At 41.0% G+C, this 23,498-nt stretch overlaps 1 protein-coding gene across 4 annotated transcripts; it reads left to right on the top strand.

Annotated features, from left to right (window-relative positions):
* Window positions 1–820: 820 nt before the first annotated feature.
* Window positions 821–23,298, top strand: LOC147016771 (uncharacterized). 4 transcript variants are annotated; one of them, XM_085845745.1, is made up of 2 exons: window positions 821–2,957; window positions 3,045–23,298. In XM_085845745.1, the coding sequence occupies exon 2, from the start codon at window positions 9,679–9,681 to the stop codon at window positions 10,294–10,296; it is 618 nt and encodes a 205-aa protein (XP_085701871.1). In that variant the 5' UTR covers window positions 821–2,957; window positions 3,045–9,678; the 3' UTR covers window positions 10,297–23,298. The 4 variants fall into 4 exon arrangements, with proteins under 4 accessions (XP_085701871.1, XP_085701872.1, XP_085701873.1 ...); XM_085845746.1 differs by having other exon boundaries at window positions 821–4,919; window positions 6,223–23,298; XM_085845747.1 differs by having other exon boundaries at window positions 2,797–2,834; window positions 4,699–23,298.
* Window positions 23,299–23,498: the final 200 nt, after the last annotated feature.

Below are 23,498 nucleotides of genomic sequence, written 5' to 3'. Positions count from 1 at the left end.
TGCTTTTCCTCCTATTATCAAGGAATGGGGGTCCTGAAGGCTCTGCCCCAATCCCATCATCCATTGAGTTAATTGAGGTTTCAGTGTGATGTGGGAACCATATATTTATTCGGAAGTGTCGCAGGAGATGTGAAGGGTACAGGTGGAATGAGAAGGATCTGTTCCACGTGGGTGATAGTGTAGAAATGTTTTTTATTTTAAAAAAACATTTGCCTGAACCTTTCGGTAAAAGCATTGAAGAAATTATGCAGTTTAAATAAATAAAGGCCAATGCATTATATTAATTCATGGTGAGATCACTCACCTCAGTCGGAGTGATCTCACCATTTAAAAATCCTGGGTGCTCTTGCAAAATGCATGGCTTGCAAGATAAGTAGATGTTCTCTTCTCCTGTCTGTTTGGGAGGCCATTCCATGGGGCTTTGCTTTCACAATGAAAAATGAAGAGCTTGTAAATTAGAACAGCAATTATTTGACATTAGAAAGTTTTGCATTAAACTTAAATCAGTACAAGTTTACACTTATTGAGGTAGTTTGGTTTATATTAGAAGCGATGTAGAATGTGAGAATATGTTAGGGATTTAATCACAACCTTTTCTGTACTCTTAATTCATTTTCTTAGTGATCTATAAATTGACAATGATTGATCAAATTGACAAGAACTATTTAGTTACATGATTAAAAAGCTTTTATATTCTGGTTTATAATTATAATAAATATAGTTTAGAATAAATATTTTTTTAAATAATTATATTTTAGCTCCTTTAAGTGCCTGTTTTCTGGAGCTAGCTTTGGAAAGTGCTGAAGTGGTCATTACACTGGTCAACAATTTTTTACTTTCTGAATGTTGTCTAGATTTCTACAAGTGAATTAGGGTATTCTGGCACTGCTGAATCAGGGAATGGCATCCGTTTCTCTCCATCAGGTCAGGTTTTTGTGCTAAGTTGATTTGAAAAAATCAGATCTTGTGACAAAATCAATTACATTTTTGTGGCATCATCAGCTGATTTTTGTCAACACATATCATCCTAAACATGTTTTTAAGAAAAAAAAATGTTTTGCCAACAACATTTATTGATTACATGATAGAAACATCGATTACTGTCATCTGAATGGTGGGCATTGATAAAGGTAAGTACAAGTAAATTGCATGTTGCGTCACCACTGTTCAAACTTCAGGGCTTGAACTTCCGTTTCTTCGAACTCCTGGAATGTTCAGCGGCAGGGAGGTCTCTCTTCAGATTCCAACAGTAGTCAGCCATCATGACTGCGTCCCAGCGACCCTGATACCTGGTCTCCATCTCCTTCATGTCCTGATGGAATCTCTCCCCCTGCTCGTCACTCATTGAACCCAGGTTCTCAGGAAACCGGTTCATATGTGAAAATAGGTAGTGCATCTTGATGCTCATGTTGCAGCCCAGGTTTCTGAAAGCAGTCAGCATGTTGTTGACAAGTTCTGCGTAGTTTCTGGCCTTATTGTTGCCAAGAAAGTTCTTCACTACCAAAACAAATGTCTTCCACGCTTCCAGTTCCACTTCGTTCATTGAGTTTTTGAACTCTGGATCTCTGATGAGCTGACGGATCTGAGAACCATCAAAGATGCCAGCTTTCAACTTCTCCATGGTCAATCCTGGAAAAGCCTGGCACAAGTAAGTGAAGCAGTCACCATCTTTGTCCAGAGCCTTGGTGAACTGCTTGATTAAGCCGAGCTTGATGTGCAGCGGTGGGAAGAGTATTCTGTCTCTGTCTACCAGAGGGCCGTTGATGACGTTCCTTTCTTTGCATGGCACCAATTCCTCCCGCACAGGCCAGTCCTTCTTCGTGTAATGCTGAGCACGGTCCCTACTATCCCACATGCACAGAAAACATGGGTACTTGGTGAAGCCAGACTGTTGTCCCAACAAAAAGTTCACCATCTTCAGGTCAACACAAATAAACCACTTATGCTGATCATAACCAATTTTCTCCAGCACGTACTTCACCGCTTCATACTTCTCCTTCAGTGTAGTGGAGTGAGCGAATGGTACAGAGGCAAACTGGTTGCCGTTGTGTAGCAGAACACATTTCAGTGATCGCTTGCTGCTGTCAATGAACAGTCTCCAATCTTTGGGTTCGTACTGTGGCACTCCAAGCTTGAGCAGAAGCGCATGTCATAAATTGGCGCATGTAGGTATTGTACATTCTTCAGAGTTCGTTATTTCAAGAAATACAACTTTTTTGTACCACATTATTACAAAATCTGCCCCATTAACTTTAGTTTTGATCCACAAACTTTATGCTTTGCCTCACCAATTTTTGGAAGATTTTGAGGTTTTATGACTTCAAACTGATCCCTTTTCGACATAATCACCCAGAACTATCGTACCTGAATACTTCTTGTCATTAAAATAATTATTTCCAATCAAAACAATTATTTGACATGACATTTTACCCCCACCAACTTCTTCTAAAATGCTCCACACATGCGTACATGTGAACAAAAATGTAAAAAACGACATGTGGCCATATCTCAAAAACTTGACCTGATTGAACAAAACTAATGTGAGTTTTGGATTCAGCGCATCAGATTCGTCCTAAATCAGCTTAAAAAATGCAGACAACAAATTTGTTGTTGCCAGTGTTATCCACTCGCAAGCAGCTGTGAATTTCATCATTGAATCTTGAGAAATATGTTTGTGCTTTTGAATTTTGCTGAGTTCATCTTCCATAAGCAGTTTTGATCAAATCGTCTCATTGCATGTTTGCTTGTGTGTATAAAAAGGAACACTTGTTGAGGACTTGGTTACATAGGATCCAACCATTGTTGGAGTGCCTCTCTCCATACGTATGTTTCAAGTGAGTCAACTCTGTTTAAATTAAGTATTAAAAGAACCTGTGAGGGAGTTTTCTTCAACAGTTTTGGCATCATTGACAGGATTGCAAACCCTGGAGGAGAGGAGGTTGGAGAGCAGCACCTGGGTGTGCAGTAAACACAAAGCCAGCTAAAACAAGGTAAAGGAAACCTTTTGAAAGTCCCTAATTCTTCTGTGTTTGCTGTCATCACAGGTCATTGGCCCTGTCTCCAGCCGACTGGGTAATGTGATCCGAAAATTTTGTCTGGGTGTTCAGAGTTGAATCACTTATTCGGGACGACTAATGTCATTCTCGTTGATTCCCCGTGTGCCATGGGGAACAGGTTAATCCTGTTGCATTCAGGAATGTTTTCAAAGGGGTGAAAGTCCCCAGAGTAAGACATGGGTTAGAAGTTCCTTGGTTAGATGTCTGATGTTTTGTTAAGATGTGGGTATTCAGGAGGAAAAATCACCCAAAGTGGTATAAAGGGTGAAAGTCCCCTCTGTGCGTATAGTATAACGTCCTGCTGTACCAGAGCCAAAGTTAGAATAATTGATGGCACAGAGAGACGAGTTGATGTCCGGCAAAACTCTTGCACAGGATTGGCATTTCCAGAAGTAGAGAGGATGGGTTGAAAAGCTGTCCCAGTGAGTAAGAGTTCAATTGGTTGGATGTTTTGGAGGTTCGAGATATTTTATGTGTTGATGAAATAGGTTTTGTGTATTATGATCTATTGTTTATGCTGGTATATGGTCAACATTCTGCATGCTTTAAGGAATAATGTGTGTGTGTGTGTGTGTGTGTGTGTGTGTGTGTGTGTGTGTGTGTGTGTGTGTGTGTGTGTGTGTGTGTGTGTGTGTGTGTGTGTGTGTGTGTGTGTGTGTGTGTGTGTGTGTGTGTGTGTGTGTGTCAGAAGTGTATTGTGAATTATGTAAGTTTACTTCCGTTTGATTTGAGAAGGAAACTTGTGCTAAGTATATGGATGATAATTACGGACTTTAATTTTAAGTGGAGTTACAACTCGAATGCTACTGAAAATTTAAAAGAAAGTACAAAGAGCAGTAAAAGTAGAATTTACTCAATTGGTTGCCATCATATGCTCCGGCGAGGGTGAAGTGCACCGTCACCGTCGAAACATCAGATGTAGCCCCATTGGATTCCCCATGCACCACTGTTTCTCAGACGTCAAAACAAGTAACCCAGCAGGAACAGAAAAAGGCTGCAAGCCCTGTAACTGACTACATCGAACACTATGGGCAGTGTTTGGGGGGGGGGAACATTCAGGAATGAAAGATAATTAAATTGAAATGCCTCTGTCTCATGCTTTCATAAATGGCTTGAATATGAAATTGCAGTCAGATGTCCATTCTGTTGATCGTTTTACAAAATTAAATCAACAGATGGTATAAAGGAGCCCTCACACCCACATTGCAAGTAAGTGCAATGGGAAGGAGGGAGGGATAATATTTGGCAAGACAAGGGAAGGTTATGTGTTAAGGTCCATTGCATTTTAAAACCAGCAATGCAAGAGATACATTTGAATCATATATGATTGAAAATGCTTAGGTGTTCTGGGTAAAATAAATTGCAGTTGAGAGAGAAAATGTGAGAAAAGGCACAGACCATAATTTATGGACAGGAACACAGCTTCGTTCTTCTGCCCTGCAAGTCTGTCCACTCACTTTCCAACATGACCACGCATGATTATTTGCTTTGTTTGATAAAATGTGCACCATGGTCATGTCCCCGCCTCAGTGTACACCTCACAGTGAAGCGTTCACATTAAGGGCTGTCTTGGTTGTTGCTCACATTGTTGCATTGGCAAGTCATTCACATTAATATGGTGTACAGTGATATTATTTTGCAGGAGTGTGGAAGAAATATTCTGTCCTTTCTCATCTAATGCAATTCCTTCTGCAATGACTCATCCCGTTTGGCAAGTTATATTCTGGAGCTCTTGTCTTGCACATGTGACCTGCCTAACTCCTTTTGACATTGGCACTCATGTGGATTGGTTTTCTGGGCATTTGGTGTCCAGATTTAAACCTGTCTTTTGAGTCTGAGACGTTGGTGAGATGAAACGAGGAGGTAGGGAATTGAAGGGGATTCCGATGTGAAAAGCGATCGAATGATCAGTAAATATAACGTCATATGCAGCATACTGTATTATTGTTATCATCGATTATTTTGCTTGTTAGATTTTATCCAAACATCAGGATTCTCATCTGGAGTAGGTATGCACTTTCAGGTTCAGTGAGAATGATTTTAACTGCATTCTGAAGTCAGATTTTGCTAAACATGTACCAACTCATCCTGGCAGGCAATGCATCAAAGTGTGTCATTCCTCGGATGGACGTACCATCTGCTAGCATTATTTTGTGGACGTTAAAGATCTCCCGACGTCCATTGAGAGGAGTTGGCAAGTTAGTACCGGCATCATGTAAAAATTTAGGAAGTGCAATTGATGGTTCTTTACTGTCAGGTTATACACATGATAGATGTGACTAAAAGATTGCCTCACAAGCCACAACATCCATAGCAGTGGGGCGAGGGCAGGAGTGGCTCCCATGGTCCAGGTGCTGTCGGAGTGGGGGGATTATTGTTCCCATGTCCAGGCGATGTAAATCTCCAGCATTAAGCGACAAGATGTGAGGGTGTGCACATGCTGTATTAACAAAGAAACATGGAAGGAAAATGTGACCGATAGTCTATTGTAGCACAAAGCTGGACGTGGTTGCTTTGTGGTTTCCACAATGTCTGAGAGCCAAGCAGCTGCCTCTTATGCGGTGTGGGCTGCTGAGACCATTGTCTTGGGGAAACTATTGATACTCGTTGTGTCACATGTCATTATCGCTGTTTTGTTGAGAGTAAAAAAAAAAAAAAAGCAGCATTTGTCAGCCTCACGGGCTACTATGTATGAACTCGTTTTGCTAACCACAACAAATGTTATGATTCAGTGGTGCTCATGCCAGGACTTGAGAGACACCCCATTTCCAAATCCTGATTTGATACTTTGCGTGGACAGATTATAATCATCTAGGGCACCAGTCAGATCATTGATCTCGGGATATGTCACTTGCTATGGTTTTAAAGCGCTGGAAAGTGGGAAATTACCTCCAAATTTCTCAGCACAAACGAGCAGAAGTTTTTGCATTAACCAGAGCTTGCTGTCTTGCAAAGGGACAAATTGAAAGACTGACTCACGCTATGTGTACGGGATTGCGCATGACTTTGGCGCCCTCTGGAGACAACGTGGGTTCTTCACATCTTATGATATTGCTGTAATGAAGTGTGAAGCTCATGTGGAAAGTTTTGATGTTTAATGGTATCTCAATATTTTTCCACAGTACACATACACTCTCTGACCCTTGATGATGTGACTGTACTGCAGGCGGCTGTTGATGAAGGCAAGCGAGATGTGTGGGTCGTGTCTGGATGTACATTTGACAATGATGTTAAGCTTTGGAAGTCACATGATGGCCACGTTGTGGCTCCTCAAGCTTTGGTAACTTGGTTTTCTCATCTGGTGCATAGACATATGAGCTAAGTGGAGAGGGAGGGTATGTGTTCCTCTATCGTGAAGCAATGGATATGTCCTAGGTTTTACCCCAATTGCAGAACAATATTGTAGGATGTGCAAAATTTGTCAAGAACATAATCCTGCAAGGGGACCTCAAATGGTTCCAGTGGCCCAACCTCCATCAATCGTACCATTAATTTGTACATGTTCAAATTGATTTCGTGCAAATACCAAAATGTTGTGAGTATGAGTTTATCCTAGTCGTAGTGGATATGTTTTCTAAATGGGTTGGGGCATACCCATGTAGGCAGATAGATACTAATACAGTGGCTAAAGTGTTAACGAGAGAATTCATATGTAGATTCAGCATACCTTGCAAACTCTCAAGTGATAATGAGACTCAATTTAGGGGTCAAGATGTAAAAGGAATTATGTAAAGCCTTACAGGTAAAACAACATTTCCATTGCACCTGCCATCAAAAAACCTTATTCCTGCAAACACACAATCAGCCAAAGCTGCAGAAAGACAAAATGGGATTCCAAAAAAATTAACTGGGAAAGATTTGTAGACAGACAGGTTTAAAAATGGTCAGATGCCTTACCTGTAGCTTTAAGGCCAGTGAGAATGTCATTTTCAGCTCCATTAACTTTGGAGGGGATGGATGATACCGTGTTTGCATTCTATATTGCTCTAACAAATGCTATCAAAGTTTTATTCCCAGGTAAAGGAAGGTGAAGGAAACATTGCCGGAGCCAGCTGTTGCTGAATGCCACAGTTTCCAGCCTGGAAACTTTGTTTTGATAAAATCTCACAAAAAGGGAGGGGGCACTCTTCAGCCAAGGTGGACGGACTCCACCAGGTTTTGCTGGCCACCCACGCAGCAGTGAAAGGCCGAGCCACATGGATCCACCCTTCCCAATGCAAGAAAGCTCATGACAACGAAGGAAACTCCAATGAAGAGCTACGAACTTGTGGTTTACAGTTGTGACCTATACTTCCTATTGGCTGTGGTACCATGGTCTATCAGCATGATTCCATGTTAATTCTATGCTAACAGGTTTGGGAAAAAATTATTCTTTAAATTAAGAAAAACAAGATGGACACCCACGCTCACATAAGTGTCAATGTAAAAGACAATTAGCTGCTAAGGAAAGAGCACATTCACATCCAGATGGCTGGCACGGAATTAATACACATGGGATTAATACATTCTTAGCCACCTCGCTACAATATGCCAGGAACATGGAACAAAAGTAGTTGCTGGATTTGCATCCATGTCCCACGATCAACACAAAGTAAAGTGATAAAATGGAATGATGAAAGTTAATTGGAAATGTTGGAAGATAGAGATATAGGGGCAATCCCATGGTCAATAGGACCAATGAATGCTACTTGTGCTAATGCTTGCATGTATATGCATCAAGGAAGCGCACATACTTTTTACATTTTTACATACCCGCACCTATTTACAAAGTTATTAATCGCATACATAGAAAGGGAGTTAACATATAAAGAAGAGCTACATAAGAGTAGAAGCAACATGGATTTGGCAGCAAGTATAAAAGCATATTCACATCCATATGGGATACATGGAATTAACACTTACTTGGCTATCTCTCGAAAACATTCAAAGACTGAATAAAATACTTGTTCGGTGAATATACTCACATACCTCATTTAATGAAGAGTGTAATACCACTTTTAGCAGTATCTTTTATATGGAATGAGTGGTGTGGATGTTCCATAAGATAGATGCAATGAGAAAATCAGCATGATAATATCAGCACAGTTAGGAAAACAACTAACGGTACTAAAAACTGTATCCAATGACAAAACTTTAGTAACTGGTACTGGCCTAACTTTAATTTACGTAAGAAGATCCATGGCTTCCAATTAATTGGATGGGTTCTTGTCATTTAAGCTATGGCGGTTGCTCACCCTTTCTTCACTTCAAAACCCAAGCCGGAGTAAAAGAGCCATCACCGCGACTGAATGATTCTTCATGATCACCTTCTCTTTGTATGGCGATTGGAAGGTGGCTCGTGAACGCATTGATATGGAGGCTGCTTTGGAATTGCTTGATATTAATGCTGAAATGGTTGCTATACAGACAGTAGCTATACAGAATTGTATTGCCCTCAATGTTTTTTTATTGGTGGCACAGGGAGGAACTTGTACAATTGTGGGATCTGAATGTTGCATATATCTCCCTGATAACTTATAGCAAATTGAGGATCTAGCTGCCAAAATTAAGGTTTAGGATGAAAAATACCATGACTATAACAAAAGGTGGGAATTTGGGTCTTGGGGAAAAGGAATGTTTGGTGGATGGGGTTTTCACACATTAGCTTGTTCTGACCTCAGTTCTTGTTCCAAATCACTATTCTCATGCAGAAATGTGTGTTTTTAATCAAATAGTGTTTTTTTATAACACATTTTCCACAGGGTTGTGTTTTTTTTTTTTAAGTAAGCAAAATAACAAATTTTCCATAAGAAACCTTATTCATGCAAAAACGTTTCTATTTGCCCAAAACAAGCGTTTTTCACACATTAGCTTTTTCTGACCCTCTTTCTAAAAGCCTTAAAAGTTGGCTTAATGGTTAAGGTGGCTGGCTTTGGATCTCAGGGTCATGAGTCTGAGCGCGTTGGCTGCTGATGTCCGGCTCCAACCATACTTATCAACACATTCCTCTTCACCCAGCTTTGCTACTCCCACATGAGCGTTAAAGTCCTCCACAACGCACAGCATCACATCTAGTTCAACCATTCCCATCAACCTCTCCAGTGTGTCCCTGAATTCCTGCTTCTCCGCCCCAGTTCTTCCCATGTATGGCCCATATACTGACATAACACACACCATTTGCCTCTATCACCCATTCCATAACTATCCATCCCTACCACCTTTTCACTCTTACCATCAGCTTGCTGATCTCTTCTGATCATATTATCGCCAAACCATTACTCCTTCCACCCCACATACGTGCAACAGCTTGTATCCTCCCACCAACCTCCTCAACCTGTCTTCTTTCCATCTGGTCTAGTGCACACACAACACTTTGACATCTTTTCTGCATCATCTCCACAACCTTGACTCCTCTCCCCTCCATTGATCCCACATTCAACCTACCAAGCCAGACCTCACATCTGAACCACTGCCTATACCTGGCAGAGCCAGTTACTTCTTGATCCATTTGGAATGTTCTGGTCATCAATCAGCACTCCTGCCCAGGTTGACCTGCATCGACTTTGGAACCAATCCAATTTCTTTCTTGGAACGCCTCTAACTGTAACAGAATGTATACAGTGTTCCTTATGTGGACCAATAAATGAAGTGTCACTTCCGCTTGAGCCAGAGACATGCGTATGGTCGATGCTGTTACATGGTGTCAGAAGGGGCTGTACGATTCTCCAACTACTTCAAGGCCGCTGAGCTCAAGAAAAAAGACTCTGATGTGCAGGTCAGCATTTTGCTTGAATTGGCGGGACTGGACTCCCTGGCAATTCACAAGACGTTTACCTTTGCTGAGGGTGGCAATGTGAATGATTATGAGTTGGTGCTGCAGAAGTTCGCGGATTACTGCAGACCAAGGAAAAACGTTGTGTACGAGAGGTATCGTTTTTGGAAACGTGACCAGGAAGAGGGTGAGACGATGGAACAATGGCTCATTGAACTCAGAATACAAGCAGCCACGTGCGAGTTCGGACCTCAAGAAGAACTCATGATTCGAGATAAGATTGTGTTTGGTGTGCGAGACGAGAGATCTCAGGAGAGACTACTTTGGGAAGGTGAGGTCACACTGCAGAGAGCTTTGGACATATGTCATGCCACCGATTCAAGCAGGCAGCAGCTCGACGGCATGTCTATGCAGTGGATAAAGAGAGGCAACAACAGCACACCACCTTTCCCAAGCAAGCCAAGGCCAAGCCTGCAGCCAGAGCCATGACAGCAGCTACCAAAAGGTGATGGGAAAGCCTTACTCAGCCTGTGTGTGAGTACTGTGGCAAGAACTGCAGTCCTGGGCAGTGCAGGTGTCCGGCATTTGGCAAAACGTGTGCCAAGTGTGGAGGCAAGAATCACTGGACTGCTGTATGCAAGGGTGCTGGCACAAGAAGGGTACATCTTCTGGATGCAGATCCCGAGCAAGGTACTGAAGTTTCTGGTCATAGATTCAGTGCTCATCGGTAACCTGGATGATGACATCACCCGGCCTGTGGGCAGGCGGCAAGAAGAGCTTACAGTTGGCCAGAGTGTGGTGAACATCAAGCTCGATACAGGTGCCCAGACAAACGTAATCTCGCTTGCTACCTTGACTATTGCAATGCCTGAGCACTCCATAACACCCACCAACGTCATCTCATTGCTTTTGGTGATGGCAGGATTCAGCCATTGGGTGCAACAGTGATTCCCTGCAAGCACAAAGGGCAGGACTGGAGAATCAAATTCTATGTAACTGAGTAAATCACTGTTCCCATACAAGGGCAAAAGGCATGTGCGAAGCTGGGCCTTATCAAGCGTATAGATTCACTGCATGCTCCACTGACCAAGGAGAGGATGCTCGAGCAATACACAGAGGTGTTCATAGGCACTGGTCAGTAGAAGCAGGAGTACGAAATTGAGCTGTATCCAGATGTCACGCCGACTGTTCAGCCAGCCAGACGTATTCCCGATGCAAAGTATGAGAAGCTGAAAGACACGTTGGAGCAGCTGGAGAAACGTGGTAAAGTGACCAAGGTCTACAAGCCCACCGACTGGGTTAGTAACCTCATAATCACTGAAAAAAAGATGGCCGCATGAGAATCTGGCTAGACCCAAAGCCGCTGAACCGTGCAATCAAGCGAGAGAGATACACAATGTCTACACCAAGTGATGTGCAGAGAAAACTGAGCAACAACAAGGTGTTCACAGTGATTGACATGGCAGATGGGTACTGGCATGTGAAGCTGACAGAGAAGTCCTCCTACCTGTGCACATTTAATACACCCTGGGGAAGGATGAGATTCTGCCACATGCCTCTTGGCATACTGTCAGCAAGTGAAATCATGCACAAGAGAAACCAGGAAGCCTTCAGCAACATTGTGGGTGCGCAGGTTATTGCTGACGACATGATCATTGCCCACCGAAACCATGGAAGAACATGACTAAATATTGCAGAAGGTTATGCAGAGCTCGCCAACAACAGGTGAAGTTCAACAGGACCAAGGTACAGTTCCGAGTGCCCAAAGTGCTGCACATGGTCAACATCATCACTCCAGAGGGACTGACACCAGACAAGTCCAAGATCCGAGCAGTTGCTGACATGCCGACACCAGAAGACAAGCCAGCACTTCAGCGCATGTTGGGCATGATCAAATACCTAACACAATATATATGCCGAACGAGTCGGAGACCATGGCACTGATCCGTGCACTGCTCAAGGAAGATGCAGCCTGGAGCTGAGAAGTGGAACACACACAAAGTCTCAACAAGGTCAAAGCAGCATTGGCAACAGAACCCGTTCTGAGATACTACGATGTCTCCAAGCCAGTGACAATCCAAGCAGATGCTAATCAGAGTGGGCTTGGTTGTTGTCTGCTCCAGGAGGGTCGGCCAGTTCACTAAACATGAAGGTCCATGACAGATACTAAAAAGAACTATGCACAGATTGAAAAGGAACTGTTGGCAATCTGCGACGCACGTCACAAATTCCACCAGTATGTGTACGGAACGCCAGTGAATGTGCAGACGGAACACCGCCCTCCAGAGGCAATTTTCAAGAAACACCTGGGCAACACGACTCCGCGACTGCAGATAATGCTTTTGAGATTATAGTGATATGAACGAGATGTGAGGTATGTCCTGGGTAAGTACATGTAGCTGACACACTGAGTTGTGCAAACTTACTTGGTGACTGATCAGACAACCAGATGGAGGATGACATCGAAGTCATGGTTCACTGCCTGGTGCGTGACATGCTGGTGAGTGCCATGAGACAAGAACAGGTCCGAGCTGCAGCTGCTGAGGACCCTGATCTACAGATGGTAAGGCAGGCAGCTATCATGGTGTAGATGCATTTTTAGCACAATGAATTTGAGGGTGTCAGGTCAGGTCAGGTATGGGAGCATGTGCCAGAACAGTGCGTTGCTGCGTCCACTTTCCACCGGTACTCCAGGGGCCTCCGTCTGGCCATCCCCCAGGCAGATGCCAGGCACATCCCCATCTCCTTGAGATGCCGGTCAACCTGCTGCAACCATGAGGCACATGGTCAGCCCATTGGACTCCTCCACTCACGAGACTCCCTCAGTGAGAGAATCTGGTTAGTCGGATCAGCGTCAGGAAAAGGAGCCACATGTCCATACAGCCGCAACTGACGCTCACGGACTATGCAGGTAACAAATCTCATCCGAGTCTCTCTCAGCAACCGCTCGTGGACACAAAATCCGACCAGCGATAGCCAAGGATTCTCTGAAGAGACCTGGTACCAAAGGAATTAAGTCTCCGTCTCAGATCCTTGGTCAGAGTCCAAGTCTCGCACCCAAAGAGCAAGACTGGAAGTACCAAGGACCTGAAGACTCGGACGTTCGTCCTCCCGCACAGGTACCGGCAGCGCCACACCCCATGATCCAGTGAATCCATGACTCCCCAGGCCCGACCCAGACATCTATTGATCTCTGACTCACAGCCAGCAGAGACATGAATATCACTGCCAAGGTAAGTGAATCTCTCCATGACCTCAACAGACTCACCACAAACAGACACAGATAGGACAGCAGCATCCAAGATATCATTGAAACCCTGGATCTTAGTTTTGACCCAAGAAACAAGTAATCCCAGCGGCACCAACTCCTCTTTCAGCACCTCGAGGGCCCCCAAAAGGATATCTAAAGTCTCCGCAAAGATGACTGCATCATCTGCCAAATCAAGGTCCGAGATCTTGACATTCCCAAACGATGCACCGCAGCTTGACCTCTCCAACATCCTCCCTAGAATCCAGTCCATACAAGTGCTGAAAAGTGTGGGGGCCAGTACACACCCCTGATGAACTCCAGTAACAAATGGAAATAAGTCGGAGATGGTACCACCACATTTCACAGCACTCTCCGTACCAGAGTAGAGTTCAGACATCAGATCGATCAGTTTTGGTGCCACCCCACAAAGACCAAGAATCCTACAGAGGGCATCCCGATTCACTGAATCGAATGCTTTACAGAGATCAACATAGGCAGCAAGCAGCCCCTGCCAAAACTCTCGTCTGCATTTGGTGAGGACCCGAAGAGCAAGGATACGGTCAATCGTTGACCTCTTTGGTGTAAAGCCTGACTGCTCTGGATGCTGGTGCTCAAGCAGATGGTGGCGAACCCTATCAAGAATTATCCGCGCAAAGACCTTGCCCGGCACTGAGAGCAGCGTCACACTTCGGTAGTTGTTGCAGTCTTGGCAATCACCCTTCCCTTTCCAGAGAGGGACAACAAGGCCCCTCTTCCAATCAGTTGGGATGATGCCTGTGTTCCAGGCAGGCACAAAACTGCATGCAACGACACAAGTGCAGCATTTCCACCAGCCTTGAGAAGTTCAGCATGGATGCCACAGATCCCTGGAGCTTTACCCCATTTCAACCGGTTCACCGGAGCCTGTGTTTCCACAAGCGAAGGTGGACCACAGTTGATTGGAGGGTGAGCAACAGGGATTGTAACACCCTTGACGTCCAACTCGACAGCTGGTGGATCAGCCTGGTACAACCGCTCAGTAACCGGCCCAGCGTCCTTCACTTCAGACTCATCTGTCAAGAGCCTACCACTCTCTGCATTAACTGCAGTGCTCCGAGGGATGGGCTTGGATGAACGCTTTGCGTGAATTCCCCTGTAATCGGGCGAGAATCACCTGTCCACAGGTGATGCTCTACCCCCTCACAGATTCCTCGCACATCGGCCTCCTTGTCCACCCTTAGTGCACGTACAGTTTTACGCCTCAGCTCTCTGAACAGAAAACAACTAAAAAACGAAGTTCGTTATATCTCAGAGACTATGAGTCAGATATACATAAAACTGGTATGGTATGTTCTAGTTATGTGTGAGAAAGAACCGCTGCTATGGACCTCTCCGTTCCCTAGCAACGGCCGAAAAACCTCTAAATGTGGGGGTATTTTAACGAAAAAACAAACTGCAGCATTCACCCTTGAAGCGAGAATCATGAATTTTCTTGTGCTTAACCCTCAGGTCATTCCCCATCGAAAGGGCCCATCGCGTCAGGTTCTATTGGGTAGTCGACGACCCATGTCCGCCTCCTGGCTTGTCTGTTGGATAGTCAATCTCGTCCAAAAAAAAAAATTGAGATTCTTTTTTCTACCCTTATTATCAGTATTTCCGTCAATGTTTGTTGGGTAGTCGATGTCGTCGAAATTTTTTTTTTTGAGATTTTTCTACTCTTATCAGTATTTCCGTCGATATGTTTGTCTGTTGGGAAGTCGATCTCATCGAAAAAAAAAAATGTCGATATTTTTTTTTCTACCCTAATTATCAGTATTTCCGTCAAGATGTTGGGTAGTCGATCGTCCAAAAAAAATTTTTTTGAGATTTTTTTTCTCCCCTTATCAGTATTTCCGTCGATATGTTTTTCTGTCTGTCTTTGCTTGTCTCTATGTGTCTGTTCGGTCCAGTGCTCCGTTAATACAATGGCGATTTCGATGAAACTCGGAAATGGTATGAACCGACCAACTGAGTTGTGTGCAAATGAGAACCGTTGCTATGGACAACACCGTTGCCGAGCAATGGGACTTTGAAATATTTTAAAAATCATAAAAAATTTATTTTTTCAAAAATCGGGCCATGAGCGACTGGGCAGTACATTCAGCCATATTGTCAAAATTTTCCAGCCGGATTCCATGAAAACTGTCGGAAAAGATTGACTTTGAATGAACCCTGGTCGAAAACAATAAAACAATAAAAGTTGAGATTTGTTCTCCCTTTATCAGTATTTCCGTCGATATGTTTGTCTGTCTGTCTGTGCTTGTCTGTATGTGTCTGTTCGGTCCAGTGCTCCGTTAATACAATGGCGATTTCGATTAAACTTGGTTGGTAGGTTCATACCATTACCGAGTTGTGTGCAAATGAGAACCGTTGCTATGGACACCACCGTTGCCTCGCGACTGGACTTTTAATTTGAATTAAAAAAAAAAAATCATAAAAAATTAATTTTTTCGAAAATCAAAAACCGGGCCACGAGCCACTGTGGGCAGTACATTCAGCCAGATTGTCAAAAATTTTCAGCCGGATCCTATGAAAACTGTCAGAGAAGATAGACTTTGAATGAACCCTGGTCGAAAAGAATAAACTAAGTTCGTTATATCTCAGAGACTATGAGTCAGAAACCATGAAACTGGTATGGTAGGTTCATGATATGTCCTCGTTATCTGTGAGAAAGAACCGCTGCTATGCACCCCTCCATTGCCAAGCAACGGCCGAAAAACCTCTTCATGTTGGGGTATTTTAACGAAAAAACAAAGTGCAGCATTAGTCCTTGAAGCTGGAATCAATGAATTTTCTTGTGCGTTATCCTCAGGTCATTCACCATCGAACGGGCCCATCGCGTCAGGTTCTATTGGGTAGTCGACAACCCATGTCCGCCTCCCGGCTTGTCTGTTGGGTAGTCAATCTCCAAAAAAAAATTTGAGATTTTTTTTTCTACTCTTATCAGTATTTCCGTCGATGTTTGTTGGGTAGTCGATCGAGTCGAAAATTTTTTTTTGAGATTTTTCTACCCTTATCAGTATTTCCGTCGATATGTTTGTCTGTTGGGTCGTCGATCCAGTCGAAAAAAAAATGTCGAGATCATTTTTTCTACCCTAATTATCAGTATTTCAGTCGATATGTCGGGAAGTCGATCGTCAAAAAAAAAATTTTTTTTGAGATATTTTTTTCTCCCCTTCCCAGTATTTCCGTCCATATGTTTGTCTGTCTGTCTGTGCTTGTCTGTTCGGTCCAGTGCTCCCTTAATACAATGGCGATTTCGATGAAACTTGGTTGGTAGGTTCATACCACTACCGAGTTGTGTGCAAATGAGAACCGTTGCTGTGGACAACACAGTTGCCAAGCATTGGGACTTTGAAATATTTGAAAAATCATAAAATTTATTTTTTCGAAAATCCAAAATCGGGCCACGAGCGACTGTGGGCAGTACATTCAGCCATATTGTCAAAAATTTCCAGCCGGATCCTATGAAAACTCTCGGAGAAGATAGACTTTGAATGAACCCTGGTCGAAAACAATAAAAAAACGAAGTTCGTTATATCTCAGAAACTATGAGTCAGATATACATGAAACGGGTATGGTCGGTTCATGGTATTTCCTAGTTATGTGTGAGAAAAAAACGTTGCTACGGACCACTCCGTTGCCGAGCAACGGCCGAAAAACCTCCAAATGTGGGGGAATTTTATCGAAAAAACAATCTGCAGCATTAACCCTTGAAGCTCGAATCATGAATTTTCTTGTGCTTTATCCTCAGGTCATTCCCCATCGAAAGGGCCCATCACGTCAGGTTCTATTGGGTAGTGGACTTTCCATGTCCACCCACCGGCTTGTCTGTTGGGTGGTCCATCCAGTCGGAAATAAAAAAATTGAGATTTTTTTTTCTACCCTTATCAGTATTTCCGTTGATATGTTTGTCTGTTGGGTCGTTGATCTCGTCGAAAAAAAAAATATTGAGATTTTTTTTATGCCCTTATCAGTATTTCCGTCGATATGTTTTTCTGTCTGTCTGTGCTTGTCTGTTTGTGTCTGTTCGGTCCAGTTCTCCGTTAATACAATGGCGATTTCGATGAAACTTGGTTGGTAGGTTCATACCATTACCGAGTTGTGTGCAAATGAGAACCGTTGCTATGGACACCACCGTTGCCTCGCAACTGGACTTTTAATTTGAATTAAAAAAAAAATCATAAAAAATTTATTTTTTCGAAAATCAAAAATCGGGCAATGAGTGACTATGGGCAGTACATTCAGCCATATTGTCAAACATTTGCAGCCGGATCCTATGAAAACTGTCGGAGAAGATACACTTTGAATGAACCCTGGTCGAAAACAACAAAAAAAAACGAAGTTCGTTATATCTCAGAGACTATGAGTCAGATATAGATGAAACTGGTATGGTTGGTTCATGGTATGTCCTAGTTATGTGTGAGAAAGAAGTGCTGCTATGGACCCCTCCCTTGCCTAGCAACGGCCAAAAAACCTCTAAATGTGGGTGTATTTTAACGAAAAAACAAACTGCAGCATTCACCCTTGAAGCGAGAATCATGAATTTTCTTGTGCTTAATCCTCAGGTCATTCCCCATCGAACGGGCCCATCGCGTCAGGTTCTATTGGGTAGTCAACTTCCCATGTCCGCCCACCAGCTTGTCTGTTGGGTAGTGGATCCAGTCGGAAAAAAAAAAAATTGAGATTTTTTTCTTCCCTTATTATCAGTATTTCCGTCGATATGTTTGTTGGGTTGTCGATGTTATCGAAAAAAATTTTTTGAGATTTTTCTACCTTATTATCAATATTTCCGTCGATATGTTTGTCTGTTGGGTCGTCGATCTCGTCGAAAAAAAAATATTGAGATTTTTTTTCTGCCCTTCTCAGTATTTCTGTCGATATGTGTTTCTGTCTGTCTGTGCTTGTCTGTATGTGTCTGTTCGGTCCAGTGCTCCGTTAATACAATGGCGATTTCGATGAAACTTGGTTGGTAGGTTCATACCATGATGTAGTTGTGTGCAAATGAGAACCGTTGCTCTGGACAGCACCGTTGCCGAGCAACGGGACTGAAATTTTTTAAAAAATCATAAAAAAATTATTTTTTCGAAAATCAAAAATCGGGCAACGAGTGACTATGGGCAGTACATTCAGCCATATTGTTAAAAATTTGCAGCCGGATCCTATGAAAACCGTCGGAGAAGATAGACTTTGAATGAACCCTGGTCGAAAACAATAAAAAAACGAAGTTCGTTATCTCTCAGAGACTATATGAGTCAGATATACATGAAACTGGTATGGTTGGTTCATGGTATGTCTTAGTTATGTGTGAGAAAGAACCGTTGCTATGGACCCCTCCGTTGCCTAGCAACGGCCGAAAAACCTCAATGTGGGGGGTATTTTAACGAAAAAACAATCTGCAGCATTAACCCTTGAAGCGAGAATCATGAATTTTCTTGTGCTTAATCCTCAGGTCATTCCCCTTGAACGGGCTAATCGCATCAGGTTCTATTGGGTAGTCGACTACCCAAGTCTGCCTACCGGCTTGTCTGTGTGTCTGTCTGTCCAGAGCATCACTCCGTGGACTTTGATCCGATCTTGATGAAACTTGGTTATGTGTTCGCTATCAATGTCGATTTGTGTTTTTCTGGAAGAGGGCGTGCTACGCCCATTGTGGGCGGAGCCAAGCCCCAAAAATAGCCCAAGCTATTTGTAGGGGGTAGTCGGATTAAAAATCTTTCTTTTCCTGGGGAATTGACTGAATGGAATGGGTTCTTCAGTATTTAAATATCAAAATGAATTGTCTGAAATTTGTCGTTGTCCGATTTTTCATTTTCCTCCCAAGGTCAAGTTCAAAAACTTAGAAAATTGTGAATTTTGACATAAAAATCATACGACCGCCCAAACTTTGAGAGCTCGGATGACAATATTTTTTATGCATAATCTTGAGGTCATTCCCCACCAAAAGTCTTGAAAACATTTTGCTCTATCTCGAACACCTTGCCCCGTGGCCCCTCCTTCAATTTGTTTTTACGCTGATTTCATCAAAGTATGGATAATCTGAGGAGTGCAAAATGCCATCTAGCCGATATGACATTAAATTGTTCCTGGAATGTTCCAGAGGAAGTTTTGCACCAAAGGTCATAATCCTTGACCTTTGACCTTGAAAGGCCACAAAGGTCAAATTTTCAAAGTTGTGGGAATCAACCCGGGTTTTCGACCTTCTTCGACGAACTAACTCCAATAAGCTAGAGCATGTATCCTGTTTCCTTATTTTAATGTCCACAACATTGCTTTCTGACCTTTAAAGGTTATGCAAAGGTCAAATTTTGAAAGTTGCTGAACGAAACCGGGTTTTCGACATTTTGCAGCGAAAAACCTGTCACCCGTACCACATCATGTTGATCATTTTTCAAGCTTGGTCAAAAATTATCACATTGTCTCATCCTTGACTTCTGAAACAATCTACATCGTCAAATACCGCTCGTGAACCATTGTCGTCTTCAGACTTGTCCTGGTTATTTCTTCAACAAGAATTATTTGATATTTCTCACATTCTTATTTTTTCCATTTAAATATCAAGGCTGATTACATCTCCACTCTTTGGTTTGGTTCTTGCTTGGTTCTATCATTTATAAATCAGTGAAAAGATGGCGGAAGCCTGTTAAAATTCCCAACCCAATATCTTAACACTTACACTTACACTTAACACATAAGGTAGACTACTGATTCCATTCTCTAAAATATATCTTTTATCATCAAAAGCTCCTCATGCTTTCTTATTTATCTCTTCTGTATATAATTGATGTTTATAACTTCTTGTTGTATTCATTTTTCTGGACTCTTCCTTCTTTAAGGTTAAACAGTTGCAATAATGTTTAAAGTTTATTGTTTCCTTGATTATATTTTTCTTTATTCCCTTTAGCTTCTTATCACACCTTTCAATGTTATTATTATCAATATACGTAAAAGCATAAGACTTTGATCTCAATCCTATAAATTCACTCATGACCTTCCCACCCAATTCATCTTTAAACTTATCAATAACCTTTTTATTCTTTGATGAAAACAATACATCACCTGACTTATAATTACTTGTATCATATATATCAATATTATCAATCATATCCTCATATACATCACTTGTCTTAATTTATAATATAAAACTATCTGTATCCATATCATAACAATGACACATTATCCTTATACTTTGATTTTAAATTATTATAGTAATAGTCATACATTAACGACTTTGACAAGTCAAGAATTTATGTTCCTGTATAAATCGGTTTATCGATTTCAATACTCTCTTTTTTCAAATGAATGGCACAAAAGTTCTCTGAAAACACCTCCGTTTGCTCAAAACTTGGTCAATTAATTAACTTTGAAACCTGCTTCCAAGATGTAGTAAGTCTTATATTTTGTCGATTCCTAACATTTTCCAGAGTCTTTCCAAATTCAGCATCATTCATTAATTTAGAAAAGTCCCTCTCAAAATCTGTTTTTGCTTCTGTTCTCCTTTTTGTATTAAAATCAATACACTTCTTTAACCAATGACTATGTTTAAATTTCAAAATCCAATGAATTTTCCTCACTCTCAACCCAGCAGATAAATATTGTCTCAAGTTCCTTTGATGCAAAACGTAACTTTCTTTATCATTTAATGTAGCGAGTAGTTTTTCTGGAGATTTACCTTTTATATTGAATGACTGTTGGTAATCACATAACCATTCTTTTCTTGGACTTTCTTTATCAGGGGCATAAGGTAGGTCTTTATGTTTTTGATGAAGTTCTTCTGGATATTGTAAATCAACCTCAAAATAATATCCAACTTCAGCTTCATCCAATTCTTTTTGAGAGCAGACAACAATGTCTTGTAAAACTTTTTCATAATGATTTTCTTTAACCCATTTAAGTTTTCCATAAGGTAAAGATTGAGACATAGCTCACCCATACAAATTGTTAGCATCATAATACATCAGGGAAGAGTTGTCCTCATTCTTATTATCATCAGGAAGATATTTGTTATTTGCTTTAGCATATCTCTTGGAACATACTTGAGATTCTTCCTCTTTTAGCCTTCTCTATAATTAAAAGTATATCTATGTCACTGATTAATTCCAAATTCTGTTTTGTCATTTTTAACATTGCACTCCAAGCCAAACCCAGGGCTGTGTAATAGTGAATAGGGTCTTATCCATAAGAATTTTTTTTATTATGACAGAGTGTTCTAAAAGTTTGAAACGCATCAGCCAATAACAATACATCAGTTTTAAGTTACAAATCATGATATTCTCCAAGATTCTTTATATTAAACTTCTCCAAACCTTTTTAGCTTGTGTGTAATCTCTATCGGAAATATGAGTTTTATTTAACTTACCATAGAAACTTTCCCTTGAAGGAAGCTGTGTTTCTTTAAACTTCCCAAATGAATCCATAAAGTCATATGGATATATTCCCTTTTGTGATAAGAGGTCAATCTCTTCTTGATTTGAGAAATGTGATTTACGCTTCGGTAAGTTTTAAATATTTGATGGTAAGTTAGATAATGGACTTGCCATAAACTTGTATGTGTCAAGGAATCTGGTATGGGTTATGGGGGATGTATGAATTGTTTTTGTGAATGAGATGTATTTTTGATCTGTGTTGGGTATTGCAGAAATATCTCCAGATGTCTTTGAAAGTTCATTTATAAATAGATGTGTGTCAATGAGCATTGTTGTGAAGAAAGGCAGGCATAAAGTTTGGGGGCTTGTAATTAAGATTAGAATGGGAATGAGCTGGACCTCTATATTTACCAGTAAGATGACAGTGATCCCTAACCTTGACCTCTCCCTCAATTTTCTCCTCACAAATATGACAGATACTGTTCTTTCTAAATTCCCTTTTCTCTCACTTTGTTAATGACATGGGTTTAAAGGTTTTCACCATTATTTCTCTTCGTCTTACACAGTCTTTTCCAATCGTCTTACAAACTCCTCTGAGGCATTTTCTCCTCTATAAAGTTTTAACATGTTGTGTTCATCACCAACAGATGATTTGAGATAATAAGAGAAACCACAAGGAGTATGTTTTTGATATTTATTTGTGTATGATTTATTTGGATTTGGAGAAACAGTATCTATCTTTTCAAAGATACTTTCAAAATCAGCATATATCACAAACGGATGTTTTATAGATTTGTTAAAATCTTTGAATGATATGTTTGAACCTGCTTTTGGAAAATTGATTACGGTTGATTTATGATTCCTACAATATGTCGAATGTTGATTTAATCGTTCTTTTGTATGGAAGGAGTTGAGACATCTCTTGCAAGGATACGTTTTACATTTTCTCTTGTATAATTGTGATTTGGTTAATCTTGAGAAATTTTTGATGAAAGCATCAGGCGATTTTTCCTTTGAAGTAAAGTAGAGAAGGTCAATGTGTGTTTCATCATTTTTATAGTTGTTTGAAATTTTTAATATCTGAACTTTGTTTGTATCCGTTAATCCCTAGACATTAACAGATAGATTATCCAATTTCTCAAATTTAGGAATATCTCTCAATGACATTGGAAACTTGAAATCTTTAATATTTAATGTATTCTCCTATTTCCTATAATGTTCAACCCTTTCAGAATTCCATTGTGGAGGATGTAAGTGAGCAAGAACAGACCATAGAAAACATTTCTTATCTTTGTTTTGAATAATAACAGCCGCTTTCTTAAGTTTTATCTATTTTGGTAAATCAATATAAGAAGAAGCTTGAAGAGGATCTGATTTTAAGATGTGTATATCAAAAAAGATTATTTTTGTAATGGCAAATCCACTACCTACGACAATGTTATCAACATCTTCTCTGGAGTTCAACTCATCTCTGGAGTTCATCGTAAACATCACATCTTACAAAATCTTGAAATGATGAGATAAAGTGAGGGTTTGTCCTCATATAGGGAGTAGTTTCATCACCTTCTCTTACCATATTCAATTTTACTCCCATATAAAACTTAAAAGTTTTCATTTCACTTAATGTGTTTTTAATTATCATTTCAATACTTTGTTTAACCATATCAACAGCTTCAATGATTGAAGATGGTCCAGGATCTTGAAAGCGAAACAATCTTATTTTTATATGTCCTTTAAATTCCCCATCAGTGTTTTCAATGAAGAATTGAGTGGCACCTTCCCTTTCTTCATTGTTCTTGTGTTTGCATGATTGATGGTGTTTATTAGAAAAAAAATTAAAACAATATCATTATCACATCTATCACAATGTTTTGTTTCTTGGTCAAGTGGAGATATTTGTCTGAAAAGATTGAATGTGTGTTTGTTGGTTTGAAGGTGATTTTTATAACATTTATATTCATGATTACAAACATTGCAGTACGTTGTATTCACCATATCTGTATGACAAAACTTTGCTTAAAATAAAAATTTCTTGATGAAAATTCCATTTAATCTAT

This window comes from Eptatretus burgeri, chromosome 11, assembly GCF_056783735.1.
Source record: "Eptatretus burgeri isolate ZD-2024b chromosome 11, Ebu_testis_v1, whole genome shotgun sequence".
NCBI classification, from domain to species: domain Eukaryota; kingdom Metazoa; phylum Chordata; class Myxini; order Myxiniformes; family Myxinidae; genus Eptatretus; species Eptatretus burgeri.
The sequence above is the reverse complement of the archived record's forward strand: the minus strand, read 5'-3'. Positions and strand labels throughout refer to the sequence as shown.